The sequence below is a fragment of the Abramis brama genome (genome assembly GCF_963993115.1).
Source record: "Abramis brama genome assembly, chromosome: 12".
NCBI classification, from domain to species: Eukaryota; Metazoa; Chordata; class Actinopteri; order Cypriniformes; family Leuciscidae; genus Abramis; species Abramis brama.
The window spans coordinates 14,890,116-14,907,736 of NC_139974.1; the positions used below are offsets into that span (position 1 = coordinate 14,890,116).

At 36.6% G+C, this 17,621-nt stretch overlaps 1 protein-coding gene across 1 annotated transcript in view; it reads left to right on the forward strand.

Moving 5' to 3' along the window:
• Positions 1-240: 240 nt before the first annotated feature.
• The window catches only part of rftn1a (raftlin, lipid raft linker 1a), a gene marked incomplete at its 3' end in the record, with an annotated part of 30,294 nt that continues 12,913 nt past the window's right edge, over positions 241-17,621 (forward strand). The window contains exons 1-2 of the mRNA XM_084130201.1: positions 241-388; positions 6,945-7,088. Coding sequence (XP_083986327.1) covers positions 6,947-7,088 — 142 coding nt within the window. The 5' untranslated portion in view covers positions 241-388; positions 6,945-6,946. The remainder of the gene's footprint in view (positions 389-6,944; positions 7,089-17,621) is intronic.

Consider the following 17,621-nt stretch of genomic DNA (forward strand, 5'->3'; position numbering starts at 1 on the left):
TTTTCTCTCTTTTGGTGTGGTTCTAGTGGATACTGTTTTATTTGTTTTTTTCCTCCCCGTTTGACTGTACGATGTTGAAGGTGAAACGAGAGACAAAAGGAGAGCTATTTGGAAACAGTGGAGGGCATCATTCCCCTTTCATTCTCAGAGAGGGGAGGAGGAGGAGACGTTAGTTAAGCACACTGTATTGAGTGAAGGAGCGGCAGGAATGAACTGAGCTCATCATCTGCTCACCTGCTTCCATTCACGCGCGCGACGGCATGAGAGTTGACAAACCGACAGAAAGCTAAAAGAAACGGGAGAGAAGCGAAAGATAGCCTAATTAAGGGAGAAAGAAACGGCAGAGGAGACACAAATCGAGAGAGGCATTATCAAAGAACAGCAGCAGGTATGTTCACTCTTTTAATGACTGTGTAGTTTCTTTCTCTCACTGAACCCTAATCTAACTCTGTTAACTTTCTGATTCTACCCGTAAGTCACTGGTTTCTTCTCTGCTGATTCATCCCTCGCTTCTTTCTTCCCATGCTCTCGCTATACTTACATGCAAACTTCAATGCTTTTATTTGAGCTTGTATGTGAGTCACTTTAAAGTTCGAGCTCAATTCTATTTTGAATACTGTGTGCATCTGCAAGAGAACAGCAAAAATATCAAAGACTTACACTTCCATTCAATTCAAACTATATATATATATATATATATATATATATATATATATATATATATATATATATATATATATATAAAACATTTCCATTTGCATGAATGGTTTTGTATAATTCTATATATAACTACTATATAACATTATATGTAGTGTTTGGTGTTTTGTCACAAAACCTAAAGCAGTTTTTAAAAGGATAATATTGTACATTTTATTTTCATTTTTAATGTGGCCTACTTACTTAGTCACATTCTTTGCTCATATAATAGTCAGAATTTAGTTTATTGTGACAATTTTCCCTATGATCTTTACAATTAAATGGACAGTTTTCTGTGACTATGACTAACATTTTAATTGTAAATAGACCACGGAGGAAAAATGTTTTTTGAACTGTTGTGAACTTTTTCGCTCCTTTGTCTTTAAGACTTTATAATTGAAATGCAGTCTTTGCATGTGAAAAGAAAATGGTGCTGCAATATACAGGGTGGGTCATTTATATGGATACAGCGTAATAACATGGGAATGGTTGGTGATATTAAAGTCCTGTTTGTGGCACATTAGTATATATTAGTACACACCACCCATCTTGAGGAGTTTGCCCCCTCACATATACTAATGTGCCACAAACAGGACTTTAATATCACCAACCATTCCCATGTTATTACGGTGTATCCATATAAATGGCCCACCCTGTACAGTAGTTTTCCTCAGCCCCTATACTTAAATAGCCTTTTAGAAAGAGTAGCTACATTGAGTTCATAATACAATCTGCACTAAAATGTGCCACTCAAACTCGGACTGAAATGATCTAAATTAAACTTCTGGATCTTTCCTAATATTAGTATATGCAGAGCCGCAGGTGCTACAAACAGCAGGAATTTATTAAATAGTGCTTCACCAATGTTAATATTTCTTAATGCAAAATTATGAAATGCACATTCATTGGTGCTTTATACTGAAATATATCTTTGTATTGTATGTACTAAGAATATGTGAGAATTCAGATTCAACCTCAAGTATAAGTGAAAAAGAAAACTGCTTATAACAGGCACATATTGTTCATTCACACATGATGGTATCACGTGAGATGACTGACTGCCAGAAGAAGATGACCTTCGGTTAGTATTTCTCACACACTCACAGTGGGGCTCCGAGGCTGATATGAGTGACAGCCTAAGCAGTCAAACTCAGAGAGAGAGAGAGAGAAATATAGCAAGGGTGAGAGATTGGAAGCGAGAGGAATGAAGTAAGAGATGATTACGAACCTGTGAAATGTGAGGGGAATGTGCTATCATCAACTTTCATATTCAGTCATGCCAGCCTGCTTCTGCGATAGCAACCTACAAAGCCCTACAAACATCTTGCACACAAACTTTCTCACATACATTACTCCCTGATGATTGCATGTCACAACCGAATACAGAAACAGATTTAAACAGTTTTAAATGATAAATGTTTTATGGTACCATTATGGTACAGTGATGTATCAAATGGTAATATGTGGTACTTTGCTACAGTGAGTCTGAGACCACTAGTGAAAATGTCTCTGATGTAATAAAATATTTTTCATTACAATTTATATTCTACCATCAATCTTTTTTAGTGTTTTTTTTTAAATAAAATTATATATATTATATTTATGAAAAAAAAAAAAAAAAAAATATATATATATAGTGATCTAAAAATAGTGCAGATTTCAAGTCATAACATTTCTTTTTTTTTTTAAATGATGAATTCTAAAATGTTTATTTACAGGTATAAATTATATTCAGAATCCCAGTTTTCAATGTGGTCTCAGGCTTTTGGACACCACTGCATATACCATGGTACTTAATTATTACCATAGTATTTTGATGAATTACTATCTTGCTATATGTACAAAAAACAAGATTCCTTGTCAAACTATAGTACTTTTGTACTATGTACTTTTTTTCTGTTGACATATCGCATCAATGTGATAGTCAAATTTCTGTTATTTTCACATAGTTTTTACACTATTTTATTATACTCTATTGTTCAGATATAAAGGATTGTATTAAGATCCTTTGTCAGAGCAAGACATTAAGAGAGTAAATCAGGCTTTTCTTTATTGCATCATATTGACAATCTCCCGTCTCCGTTGGATACCAGAGGCCCCCCCACCCCACCCCACCACCACAATTCGATGTGTGCTCTCAACTTATTATCCTTCCCTATCATCTTGCCTAAATTTAGCTCTTCATCTTTCTTTTTCCTTTTTCTTCCGCTCCCCTCCTCACGCTTATCACAGTGAGAGATTATTGTGTGTGTGAATATCTTCGTGTGTGTTCTGCAGGAAATGTGTAGTGTGGGAAGTGTGCTGTGTGGTTGTGATGTAGAGTATGAAACTGTATGCACCTTTGTGCTGAAGAGAATCACCAAGTCTGGTTGTATCCTCATATCCTGTATATGAACATAATGTGCATTTAATGTATTTAAGACTAATATATAATTTAATGTAATGTATTTAATATAATAAACTAATATTATAATACTAATATAAAAACCCTAATACTGAGATATAAACTCACAATTGCAAGAAACAAGTCAGAATTGTGAGTTTATATCTTATAACTGACTTTATTGACTTTATTTCTCACAATTGGGAGTTTAACTGACTTATTTTCTCTGAATTGTGAGATGAAGGGCCCTATCATACACCCGGTGCAATGGGGCCCCAGGCGCGACGCAAGTCGCAAGCCCAGGCGCAAGTGTTTTTGGCTAGTTTCAGCCCGACGCAGTTATCATTTTCACGTCCTGCGCCACGTTGTTTAAATAGCAAATGCTTTTGCGCCCATATGTTCGCCCATGGCTGTGCTGGTCTGAAAACAAGGTGTGTGCAGACGCATTGTTGGCGTGTTGCTATTTTGAGGCAACTGAAATAGACTGCGCCATTGACCAACAAAAAACTGGTCTAAAGTCAATGGCATTTATTATTTTATCAGTATTTTTTTTATTTAAAGGGCGCATTAGTAATATGCGCCTATAGGCGGGTACACAACCCGTGTACACTCACAGGGACGCACGCGCAGCAGCACACCAACATGCCAAATATTACAAATAAAAGGATTACAATGTAAAAGATTATTATTGTGTACATAAAGATATGGTGGGATCCGGCTTGTCCCGTAGATGGTCTGCTTGCACACTTTAACCTCACGCACGAGCTGATCCGTTTCCTCGCTAGAGAAGCATTCAGTCTTTTCGCTTGAAAATTCCGCAATGTAAATGGCGAATCCGCCATGGCGCGAGCGCAACTGGCTTTTAAAGGGAATGGGAGATGAGACTCTGATTGGTTTATTGTACATTATGCCCAAAACACACCCATTACTCATTAAGAGAATAGGGACAACCCTTTTAGACCATGCACCGCGCGCGCTGACCATTTTTTCCCATCGTTAAACTAGCAAAAGTGGATTCGGACACGCCCTAAGTGCACTTGCGCAGTGCACTTTAGACCATGTGCTTAAATCGTTAAAAAAGGGTCAATAAACTCATGACTACGTTATAAGTTTAAGTCTAAGTTATAAACTTCAAATTGTGAAAAAGTCAGAATTTTGATATAAACTAACAATTGTAAGAAATAGTCAGATTTGTGAGACATGAACTCGCAATTAAAAAGGTACTTGCAACTTTTTATCTTACAATTCAAGAACGTCAGAATTGCAAAATATAAACTCGCAATTGTGAGTTTTAAAGTTTGAACTGCGAGATATAAACGTCACAAAAGTCACAATTGCCGTTTTAATTTTTATTCCATGCCAGAAACAAGTTTCCATATAATGGTACCGATATATCCCAAATGGAAAGGGCTAAGTATCATGCTCACATTGCTGTGCTGTCATTTTTGTGCTCGATGAGGGAGCAACTATCCCCTCACTGAGGCTTATGTGCTCATAGCAGCATTTGTGTTTATGTCAAAGCTTGCGTTTGCTGCTCCCTTGATGGTATTGCAAATTCAGCTGAGATTAAGAATCTGTGGTTTCTTTTTCTGCTCTAATAGTCTAGCTCTCCAAATGTTGTCTCAGTAACTGTGAGCAAACTGATGATCTGTCGGTCTGTTGCCGAGCGATTAGCATCAGTAATGATGTGATTGTCAGGCTAGTGAAGGGAAATGAGTGGAACCGGATGCTTGACTGCCAGTATTAACTTCACTCAGCACAGGTGTGAAGGTCTGTGTATCTCCCATGAATTAGTCATTTATATTCCAGCTGTCGGATTCATAATAAAAGCAAATTGTCTCAGTAAATCTTTGTGATTCACTCCTACTTGCAATTTAAACCTATAATGTTTGAGGTAACGACTCGGACCATTATGTTAGCACCTTCCTGTGTATATTCTCTGTTTAAATATAAATTACTCATTCATTTCTTCTGAATGACTAATTTTGAAAGTAGCATATTGTTTCAAATCATTTCAGTTGTTCACTTGAAGTCTGTAGTCCACCATTTTGTGGAATAAAAGATAAAACAGAGATTAAACAGATTACAGAAGTATTTGACTTGAGCAGATAACCAGCCACAATCACACCTGAGGCGATCAAAAAATCTATTCTAAAAGAACAAAGGAAATTCAAAGTGAGAGAGCTCCTAAAATTACAAAGAACCACTTAGAGATGCTCTGTAAATATAACACTCTACATCAGAGCAGAGATACCAGCTTACGTTTTCCACCTTATTATGTTTTTCATTGATTTCTGGAACCTCCCATATACTATTTTGGTAACATAGCCGGGACCCGCTAGGGGTCCTCAAAAAATTTCTAAGGGGGCCTCGAGATGACTTAAAATTCTGTAAAATAAACCAATATTAGCATTAAAATATGTTCAAACAACTAAAAATCTAAATTTTTCTTAGTATTTGGTTATTTATTTATTTTATTTAAGAATTTAATACTTTTTATTCTGCAATGATGCATTCAATTTATCAAACGTGACAGTAGCATTTATGATGTTACAAAAGATTTCTATTTCAAACAATGCTGTCCTTTTGAAGTTCATGTTTTCAACAATAATATTAAGCAGCACAACTGTTTTCCACATTAATAATAATAAGGAATGTTTCTTGAGCAGCAGATCAGCATAGTGACAATATTTCACAATACTACTGTTTTTGATCAAATAAATGTTGCCTTGGTGAACATAAGAACATGAATAAAATATTCATTCATTCACACTGTATATTTGTTTTTATACTTATTGTTGTGTCATTATTTTACGGATCTCAATCTCTTTATCTCATTTCTGTTGCCATAGTATTTGGACATAGTACCATAATAAGTAATACCATGGTCTTTTGGACATTACAACAATGGTAATGCCATCATATTCTTACAAATACCACAGTATTTGTATCAGTACCACTGAATACAATAATCATACAGTACAGTACTATGGTATCAAAATACCATGGTATTCTGATTCTGTTGTTGTACCATGGTAAGGCACAGTACTGTTTTTAAGTGTCTATCCTGGTCTACTCGTATACACATCTCTCAAATGATCACCCTGTTCCTGATCCCCAAAACCATTCATCCATTGCTCCCCATCCCATCATCATTGCGCAGTTAATGCTTGTTGTCACGGCCACTGGGCTTGTCCGGTTCCTCTCGGTTTCACCTGTTCTGGCTCATCAAACGCTGACCTGGAAATGTTGGCAGCTAACTACCCGTACCTGATGGTGTGTGTTAGCGCTGGAGGCCGGGGCCCACGTGGCATGCCTTTGCTGTCACATCAAGTTAGCGCGTTCTGGATGTGACACTTATTAGCATTAGCCACACGCTAATTCATCGGCCACACATTCCACTGTTTGATTGGTTGTGTAGTCACAGATCAAATATGAAGCGTTATCTGATTGCTGCTTCTAGTAGCCAAGGAGACAGTGTGTGTGTTTTGAAGGGGGCATTGTGCTTGATACAGCGAACGCGTGTTTGTGTTAAAGGTTGATGCTTGAAGGTTGATTAGCTTTCCAATTAGACTTCATGTTATGTTACCGTGTGACGAATCTTTGCTTGTGCACGCGTGCGTGTATCTGAATGTTTGTGGTTATGTTTAAAGACATGCCGATATGCCCTCTCCCCTGTTTTGCACGTGCTCAGTTCCTATTTCAGTGTCAATCTGACTTAATTAGCATGACAATTAGGGACTGCTGCCAAGGCAATCAGTTAAATCAATAAAGTAGTTATGAATACATGAATATTTCAGACAAATTATCCATATTCATCTATCTCATTTTCTCTCTCTGTCTTTGTTTTTCTCCACGTGCGCAGACATGGGCTGTAAGTTGCCGAAACCCCGAGGGTCAGATGAAGCTCCGGGAAAGATTTTATCCACCCTCAGAAGAGCACAAGTGGAGACCCACTCAGGAGTGGCCTACACATACCACTTCCTGGACTTCCTGTTAGGAAAGGAAGGTACACATGCTCATTTCTTGCAGATACAAACACTATCACTGTTAGTGTTCCACAATTCGCATACTCTCTGTCCTAAATAGTATTCGAAATGAGAATTAGTGTGTCCCAAATCGTAGTGTGATGAAATCAGTATTCCAACGATTCCTGGATGGTCTACTTTTTCCGGTTAGAATCCGGAGTGCAGATCCGTGGACACTCTTACGGCTAATATAACCCACAACACATTGCACTTTGGACGAGGATTCAATTAGAACTACAAACACGGATTAAAAAAACTACAAACATGGCGGATGTGTACATCTGACAGTTAAGTAGAGAGGTTTAGATAAAGGGGTTTGAGTGATTAATTATCAGTTTCTAATAGGGGTGCCACAATATATCGCAATACAAAAATGTATCTTGGATAGTGACTATATTTTATTTTAGTTTCAGTAGTTAAACTACTATATATAATGTTGAATAAAATGTATAATATTGCAATGGGGGAATATTTGTGGGTCCTGATAATGCTAAATGTCTTATGTTACCAGTAAAAAGTGGCCTACATTATTTTAAATATATCTAGTCAATGAGCATATTTAAATATGTCTAGTCAATAGAGTGCAAGCATATTCGTCTAAAATAATTCTGTATTTTCAGCTTCAGAATCATGAAATTTTTTATTCTGGTGTCTCTATTGTCCTGTTCATTGGGTTACCAGCACCAAGTCCAAGCCTATTCATTTCCACCCCAATGTAATACCAAATTTAGCACTTTAATTAACAGTACATTTTCTGTTAACCTTTTATCATATGTCAAGTCACGTCAAGTCAAGTCATCTTCATTTATATAGCGCTTTTAACAATGTAGATTGTTCCAAAGCGGCTTTACAGTGATAATAGGAAATTAAAGTAACAGAGATTGTTTTGGCTTTATAGCAGCTCTAGAATAAAGTTATTGTCCAGCTAAAGTTAGTTTTGATTGATTCACTTCCGTCGCAACGATCATTAGTTATTAACTTAGGGGCCACTAACATGACACCGTTTTAACAGAAAACTCTTAAGTTCTCTCTGCACGAACTTTAAAAACGTGAACCTGTGAGAACGCTGATGGCGTGCACATGCGTATTACGAGTTCAGTCTATAGGTATGTGCGTTTGAATATATGTGCGCAGGCATGTAGTCCTTTCCTACAAACCAACCCTCAACAAACTTCTTGTCTGGCCTTAAAATTTATAATACCGAATTTTTATCGCGAACCGGAATTATCCTGACAAAGCTTTATCTGTAGAGAGGTAAAGGGAGGGGAAGGAGGCCTTCACAGGGGAGAGACCAGTTGACACTTCAGGACTGCATTGTCGTCGCGTCCAGGCGCAGGTCCTTCATCAGATCTGGATATGGCCTGGATCCGGCGGACTGCGGTAAATCTCGGGATAAACAGAGAGACTAATATTAGCGTAGACGCCATCCTTCTAATGATGTAATGAGTACATCAGGATTCATGGGAAGTGTTCCCGATTCCGGCTGACCTAATCTATGCAGCCTAACATTGAATTATAGAAGTCTATAATGTGTTATGTGTATGCTAGGTCAAAGAAATGTGTTTTTAGTCTAGATTTGAACTGACAGAGTGTGTCTGCTTCCCGGACAATGGTAGGAATACTGTTCCAAAGTTTTGGTGCTAAATAGGAAAAGGATCTACCGCCAGCAATTTTTTTGATATTTTGATATTCGATATTCAATTTTGATATTCTAGGTATTATCAACTGGCCGGAATTTTGAGATTGCAATAGACGTGAAGGACTATAATGTGTTAAGAGCTCGCTCAAGTACTGCGGAGCTAAACCATTTAGTGCTTTGTAAGTAATCAGCAATATTTGAAAATTTGTACGATGTTTAATAGGGAGCCAATGCAGTGTTGACAGAACCGGGCTAATATGGTCATACTTCCTGGTTCTGGTAAGAACTCAAGCTACTGCGTTTTGGACCAGCTGTAGTTTGTTTATTAAGCATGAAGGGCAACCACCCATAATCTAGCCTTGAGGTCATGAACGCATGAACTAATTGTTCCGCATTTGTCATTGAGAGCATATGACATAATTTATATATATTTTTAAGATGGAAAAATGCGGTTTTACAGATACTAGACACGTGACTTTCAAATTAAAGATTGGTATTAAAGGTTATTACGTGAGGAAGTTTTTTGTCCAATAATTAGAATCTCTGTTTTTTCAGAATTAAGTAGTAGGAAATTGCTAGTCATCCAATTTTTTATATCAGCTATGCATATGTCTTGGGAGTATCGCAATAATATCGCATTGTGAGTTCAGTATCGTGATATGTATTGAATCGTGACATGAGGATATCGTTACACCCCTAGTATCTAACCTTACGAAAATGTATTTATTCTATGTTATCCACATTATATTTCATCTGCAACAGCATTGTGAACTTTTCTAATGATACGTTTGGTCATTAACTTTTAAATGCATAATTATGCAAATTGCAAACACATGAGGAGAGTTCTCCACATGAAAGATCCACGACTGGCAGATCAATGTGCTACTATATTTCTCTCTGAAACGGTAGGAAATTAAATTAAATTGAATGTGGAGAATTTTAACTGACAAGATGATTGACAGGGCACTTTAAACTGTGACAGGATGCTAACTAAACGACAGAGTGGCCCATTAAAGACGTAATTATGACGTAGTATGTCCCAAAGCTTGCCTACTCTTCTGCTACACACTCAAAAGTATGTACTTTTTCTTCACAAAAACAGTACATACTTTTAGGGCATAGTATAAGTAGGTGAATTGGGATGCAGAATTTAACTTTTGAAAAGTCCTTTTAGTAAGTGGTATTCTTGTTCATACATAAATTAATGGAATTTTCCTGTTATATGTTAGGGGGTTCACTTTTGATTTTGGAATAAACTGCACATGGGTTCAATTCAACTCGCCTTCAGTGGACTTCTCTGACACCTTGTTTCCCTTTTTTTTTTTTGAAAGACTCTTATGTTGAATTTAATTCTTTGTTCCCATTGTTCCAGTGTTTCACTTAATTTGCTTCGTTCCTTGGTGCGTCCCAATTCGCTTACTTAATCACTATTCTATGACATTTTTAAGTATGAATAGTGTGTTCGCACTGAAAAAATCCAAAAAGAAAAAGTGCACTTTAAAGGGGTCCTATAATGCCCTTTTAACAAGATGTAAAATAAGTATCTGATGTCCCAACATCATGTGAAGTTTTAGCTCAAAATACCCCACAGATATTTTTGTTTAAAATAAAGTAAATTTAAAATTGTCACTTTTTGAGGGTGAGCAAAAACGTGCCTTTTTCGTGTGTGTCCCTTTAAATGCAAATGAGCTGCTGCTCCTGGCACAGAGGTCGGAGCTACAACAGCTCGTGTGTTAGTCATGATAATCTATAAATCGCGTTCCCGGGGGGCGGGGTTTATGTAAATTTTAGGGTTAGTGATGTCACTAACCCGTGAAGAAGGTCATTGTAGTCCCTACCAGCTGTTTGTCGTAGTCCTTTAAAAGCGATTTCTGTAAAAGAAAACATCTCCCTTTGCTTTGAACTTTTGAGCGTTGTAACTTTGCAGATGTTGTTTATGCTCAAACAGAAACATTACACACTAACTAAAGTTAAAAAAAGTGAAATCATAATCAACCACCCCTTTAAATGCCCAGATTCTGCACTAAATTAAAGGAAAAAACAAGGTGTGGAATGTTGGACACTTCATGCACTTGACTGCAACTAGCGGAGGGTCAGACTCCAATGTTGAATGACAAAATAACCTTACAAAAGTCATACACTACACAGAAAATTACGTAGTGACTAAGTACATAGAGTATAAGTGCATAGTGTATAGTGCATAGCGTCATAGTGTCATAGTGTCACAACTCGCTTTTGTTTCCACGGCTGCCTTGTTTGTTGCCATAGTTACCCTTTTGTAGCCATAGTAATTAATTGCCCTCACCTGTTCCTCAGTTGCCCCTTGTTATCCTGCATATATACCCCTGTGTTTCAGTAGTCTGTTGTTGGTCATTGTCTTTGCTTGTCTGTAAAGCTGTTGCTGTCTCGCTCCCTGTCTGATTCTTGTTCCCGTTCCTTGTTTGGATTTTGTTCCTGCTCCGTGTCTGGATTATCTTTGTTGGAGCTTTTGAATAAATGTATGCCTTTGTGGTTGTGGTTGATGGAAGTGATGATGAATTTCTGGAATATTTATTATTTACGATTGCAGTAGACCTATATGAAACTCAAATGACACCATTTTGTGGGAAAGGTATTGGGAACAGTGTTTTTGTTGTTGTTACTACTGTAAAACTAAAACAAAAACTCATCAATATAAATATTAGATGGAAAAGTGAAAACAGAAAACCAAAATAAGAAAAGTTGCATTGGCAGCTAGCTGAAATAAGTTGAAGTACAACAATTATTAAAACTAAAATAAAAATATTAAAATAAAGTTAAAAAAGGTTAAATTACTTAATAATTCATGCATCAGAGGATTAAAATACAGAGTGACATGCAGTATAAAAAGGATTGCTGTGTTTCAAAATTCAGAGCAACATATATATTGATATAGATATATATAAATTGATACACAAATGCACAAAACCCACCTTCAGATGATAAAGTGTAAAGCTTCAAACTGGGAAGAGAAAAAAAGGAGAGAGAGAGAGAGAGAGAGAGAGAGAGAGAGAGAGAGAGAGAGAGAGAGAGAGAGAGAGAGAGAGAGAAAAAACTGTGTATTTTCTTTGAGGGCTTATGTTTCTAAATATACTAATGCTGCTTTTGTTAGTGTGCTTCGAGAGAGGCAATAATGGATCCCGCTGAATTCAGAGAAAGTGGATATGAGACAGGATGAGAGAATATAAGACACAGATTGAAGCAGAAAAACAGACCAGCTCATCTTAATGACTTAAAAGCATAGGAGTATATGGGCCATTACTGAGCATAATTACAAGGATATGACCGAATGTATAATTGTGTATGGATGGGGGTCAGGGACCCCTCAACAATACTAAAACCTGAATTTACCTACAGGTACATTGTGGGCACCAGTCAAAGGTCCCCATGAAGAAAACATGCTAATAAACAAAGTAATGCACTAAGGAAAAATACTAAATTTCCTATATGTAAATGTAGGGTGTAGAAAATACCTGAGCTCAGTAACAATAAAAGTAAAATAAATTATTTTCCATGGTAAGACTGGACTGTATTTGGTATCATTAACATTATTCTTTATTTAGGAATAAATGTCTGGTAAATGAATACTTGTACAGTAAAAAAAAAAAAAAAAAAAAGTGTAAGTAGAAATTAAAACTGATATTTTGCAGTTAAAGGTACACTATGTACCTAACTTTTTTGTTCAAAATGAACACAGTTTAAATAATGAGCAAATACATCATCATTCCTTCTTCCAAAATGTGTTTTTGTCTTACCCTGATTCACTATGGTAAGCTTATTATGTATTGGATCAATTTCCCGCCTAAAGTATTGCAGCCACGGATCAAAAAATAATAAGCGTGAATCAAAAATTTAAAAACACATGTCAAAATATATTGCACAAACTGAAAAAAATAATGCAAAATGATCATAATAGCAAACAACGTGGTCACGGATCAAAATATAATAAGCGTGAATCAAGAAATAACAAGCATGAATAAAAACGTTAAACGCATTAAAGGTTATTTTGCACAAAACTTAAACTTATGGTCATGCTTTCTTAAAAATTATGTTTTCCTTGGTTTTATTTCTCCGTACTTTGTGCTCTCTTGCATTTTCTGCTCATATTTTACTCTTTTGTACACTTGTGCTGTTTTTCTCTTCGCTCATCTTTCTATGTTCTGCGCTTGCTTTCCCAAATGTTGGAGTTCCAGTTTCATGTAAATTAGGGCGGGCTTAAGTGTCACCATTGGTCCACTAGTCTAGATTGACAGCTACTCCTCTAGCCAATCGATCGAAGAGGGGAGTTGACGTCACACCAATGCGACTCGTGGCTACTGATGCTTACTTATACAGGGGAAGACGACAGTTTAATTTAACTTTACAAAGACTTTCAAGCAGTAAAGCTATCTGAACTCTGGAAATAAATAATTAAATTAATCTTTTTTGAGATACATGAGAATGTTAATGTGCACACTGGTAATTGGTGTTAAACAATATTACTTGGCTCATGATGTCAATATGCTAAGGCTGCTGTAAGTGAAACATCCTGCAGTTATGAAACGCTACAATTCTTGGCAAAAACTAAGTTAAAAACGGCCATTGTCTGAAGACTTTAGGACTTTGACCTGTCACCGCTACGCATTGCCTACCTTTTTTATTAACCTCGCCAAATTTGACAAAAGATTATTGAAAATGATTGTGTTACAGAGAAGATATACAGAAACCAGTTGGATTTAATATACAGTGATTTATTACATACTTATTGTATTTACATAGCTACATAATTGCATAGTACTTTAGGATTAATGTTTTAAATATAGCTTCAAATTTGAATACAGCAACATCTCCATCAGGGATAGGTAACGTTGTTTCTGGAGTGCCGCTGTCCTGCAGAGTTTAGCGTCAACTCCGATAAAAACCTCACCCGTCTGTAGTATTAATTATCTTAAAGCTGGTTCAGGTGTTTGATTAGGGTTGGAGGAGCTAAACTCTACACCCAGGACCGACATTGCCCATCCTTGTTATTGATTAAATATGAAAGTAAAACGGCCAGTAGGTGGTGGCAAGTTACTGTTTTTACTAGCGAGTTATTCGTTCAAACTTCTCGTTCAAATCGGCAATTCTTTGATGAAACACTGTAGCTTTACTGCTTGAAAGTCTTTGTAAAGTTAAATTAAACTGTCGTCTTCCCCTGTATAAGTAAGCATCAGTAGCCACGAGTCGCATTGGTGTGATGTCAACTCCCCTCTTCGATTGATTGGCTAGAGGAGTAGCTGTCAATCTAGACTAGTGGACCATTGGTGACACTTAAGCCCGCCCTAATTTACATGAAACTGGAACTGCAACATTTGCGAAAGCAAGCGCAGAACATAGAAAGAAGAGCAAAGAGAAAAACAGCACAAGTGTACAAAAGAGTAAAATATGAGCAGAAAATGCAAGAGAGCAGAGTAATAAACGAAAAAAAAAAAATGAAAAGTACAGAGTAATAAAACCAAGGAAAACATAATTTTTAAGAAAGCATGACCATAAGTTTAAGTTTTGTGCAAAATAACTTTTAATGCGTTTAAAGTTTTTATTCCTGATTGTTATTTCTTGATTCACGCTTATTATATTTTGATCCATAACCACGTTGTTTGCTATTCTGATCATTTTGCATTGTTTTTTTTCAGTTTGTGCAATATATTTTTACATGTGTTTTTAAATTTTTGATTCACGCTTATTATTTTTTGATCTGTCGCTGCAATACTTTAGGCAGGAAATTGATCCCATACTTATGTGTATGTATTTTAGACCAAACAGTTTTCGATGCAAATTGCATGTATACATCACTCGCCTATGTGTGACTCGTCATATCCATAAATAGAGAAAAGTTGCTCCAGCTACTGTAGCTATTGTATACTGTGTATACTATACTTGGTGTAGCACGTCATTCACACGGGGCGTAGGCGTCAACGCTTGACGGAAGGCGTGTCTGAAGCTTGGTGCTGACGCAACCGTTTTTTTTTTTCGGTGCTGCATGACTGCAGTTGGCTAACATCTGCGCTAGGGTATTTGCATAGACGATCTGATTGGCTGACGCCTGCGTTGGCGTTTGAAAAGTTAAAAAGTTTTCAACTTCTGCCACGAGCAACGCCAGTGTGAATTCAACACAGTGAAGAATTCAGTTCGGCAACGCATGACGTCACTCTTTCAAAGTAAATAAGAAGCGTTAACGCAGACTCCCCGTGTGAATGTAGTGCACCATAGTGGTGTGCAGCGTAGGAGTGGCATAGGTTAGTTGTTACAACAACCGAGAAAGTGATATGGAGCCTCTAAATCTCGAACCTCCGGAGATTCACACATTTACAAAAAAAAACGCAGAACAGATGCTCGTAATAAAACAAGAATCAGCATCGGCTTGGCTTTTCGGAGATTGCGAGAACTGAGAGATTTGAAATGTTGTAAAAGTGATGCAGAGATGGCTTTTTATGAGTCAACAGATGTTTTATTGAACAGATTAATTGCCATGATTTATAGCTCTCTTACAGAGTTCATTGTAATGCATTATCTATTGTGAAGGGTCATATTCATCCGCACAGTCATGCAGAGCCGAAGCATTACCAAAATGCAATTTTTTTAACCTCTAGAGGGCCAAACGCTTCATAGTGAAATTTTAACCAATACTTTTATAAAAAAAAATATATATGGGATTGGAATACTTAATTTTGACTGAAATCTGATGAGATTGCGCCGTCCAGCAGGATATCAGAGGACTTTATATTTCTGTAATATAGTGTGTTTGCCTTGTTTCTAATCCAATTATTTTGTACATTGAAAAATACTATTTTCTATTATTGGAATCTTTAAGGTAATAAAGACTAAAAAAGGTATTGTTAGTTTATCTCATCTAGCAGTTTTACTACTTAAAGTTAACGCATGAAACATTACCCAAACAAATGTGTGTGTGTGCAGGTTTGTGTCTGAGATTGTGACCTTGATCAAATATTTATTTCTAAAAAATTTGAATGTGTGAGAACTGGGACAGCGACAATCGTTCAGGTTCTGGACACACACACACACACACACTCACTCCAGGCTTTCTGTTTTAGCTGCTTATCGGTAGACAGACAGGCAGGTCATTTATATGTAAAATTCACTGATGCCTACAGAGACACAGAGACAAAAAAAAAGAGTTTCACTGCAAACTGCTGTGACAGCACGAGTGTGAGGCAGAGATGTTAGAATATGTTTGTTTGTTTGTTTTGGGGCATCAATATTGAAAGCAATGTTAAGTGACTTAATGAATGTGAATGATTGACAGGGATGAAATAACAGAGAGGGAAAAAAAGAAGAGAGAGAGAGAGAGAGAGAGAAAATGCTAGGCATCGTTTTAAGGATTATCTGATCTTGAAGATGTGAGGGGTCAGTACTAAAATCCAGGATTTATCTGTTTGTATGTGCATAAGAGAGAAAATCAGTTGTCTTAGTGACACTGAACTGTATTTATAGCCAAAATCTGTTTTTAATTTAAATTGGTTTCTATAAATAATTCAATTCTGCTCTCTGTCGGATTATTATAAAATAAAATAAGACCCCTCCAGGACCCGACATCACAGTCATAAGCAGCAAGAATTCCTCATATTTATGAATCATATAAACACTTACTTTAATATTTATGACATATCAATATTTAGAGAGCAGTCCTGATAGGTCAGCACAGCCGAAGAAGGGACGGCTATATAATAGATTTGCAACTAACACGTTTAGTTCAAAAAATCATCTAGAGGATTGGTTCAGTGAAATCAAATTACTTTGGCATTTACAATACAATGAACCACTTTGTTTAAATAATAAATGAAAAAAAAGTTAAAGTCCTGGATGCTCATGGTCAATATCAGGGATGCACGGATATTATTTCTGGCCAATAAGCTGAAAATTATATACATGTTATATTCAATATAACAGCTATGATGCCCCACGTGCTTGCTTGTGTTCTGTTAATTTGAGCCATAAAACAGAGCAGATCAGTGTGTTTGGATTTTAGTTAATCACACTTAATCACACTCACACAAACTCTAACAACTTCATTACAAACGCACATAGTACATTCAAATCTGAAGTCTCTGCTATCAAAGTCTACAATCGAAGTCTCTGCTTCTCATTTTAAGAGCTTGTACATGGATTTAGACTGAGGAATATTGCATTCTTGAGGTGGACTATGTTGCTGAGAAGGACTGTTTACTGGAGTGTTTAACCCCCAACTGGGTAATTCTGTTTTATAAAGGTGGAATTTCCCCGTAGTAAATATAGGGACAGATTATCATATATTTGGCCTTTCAGGAGGAGTCAAATCTTCTGTGTGTGTGTGTAGGTCCTACACAAAGAAAAGCATTTTCTCATTCTCTCACGCATAGCTGAAGCATAGAGTGTCCTTTGCCACAGGCCTTTCGCGTGATGTGCTAGTTAATATAGTTCATGCTCTGGACCGGAGTGGAGTTAATAGACATCATAAAGTCTAAGACACTTCCGCTGTTTCAGCACTACCTGATGATTGCAAACAGATTTTGTTATTTGGTGAAGTTTATACTGATAATTGAACTGGATACTGAAGTTATGCTGTAAATGTAACTGTTTGGTGTTAATTTTGTTTTTAAATGTGATCCTTCTCTCGTCATATTTGAGAGAGTGACAAATTTTGTTTTGGTTCAGAAAAAAAGTTTGGGGGGGGGGGGGTTGGGGGGGGTTACTACTTTAATTTAGCAATGATGATGAAAAGTGACAGTAAAGCACATTTATAATGTTACAAAATATTTCTATTTCAATCAAATGCTGTTCTTTTAAACTTTCTATTCATCAAAATCTCCTGAAAAGAATGTATCACCGTTTCAATAAAAAT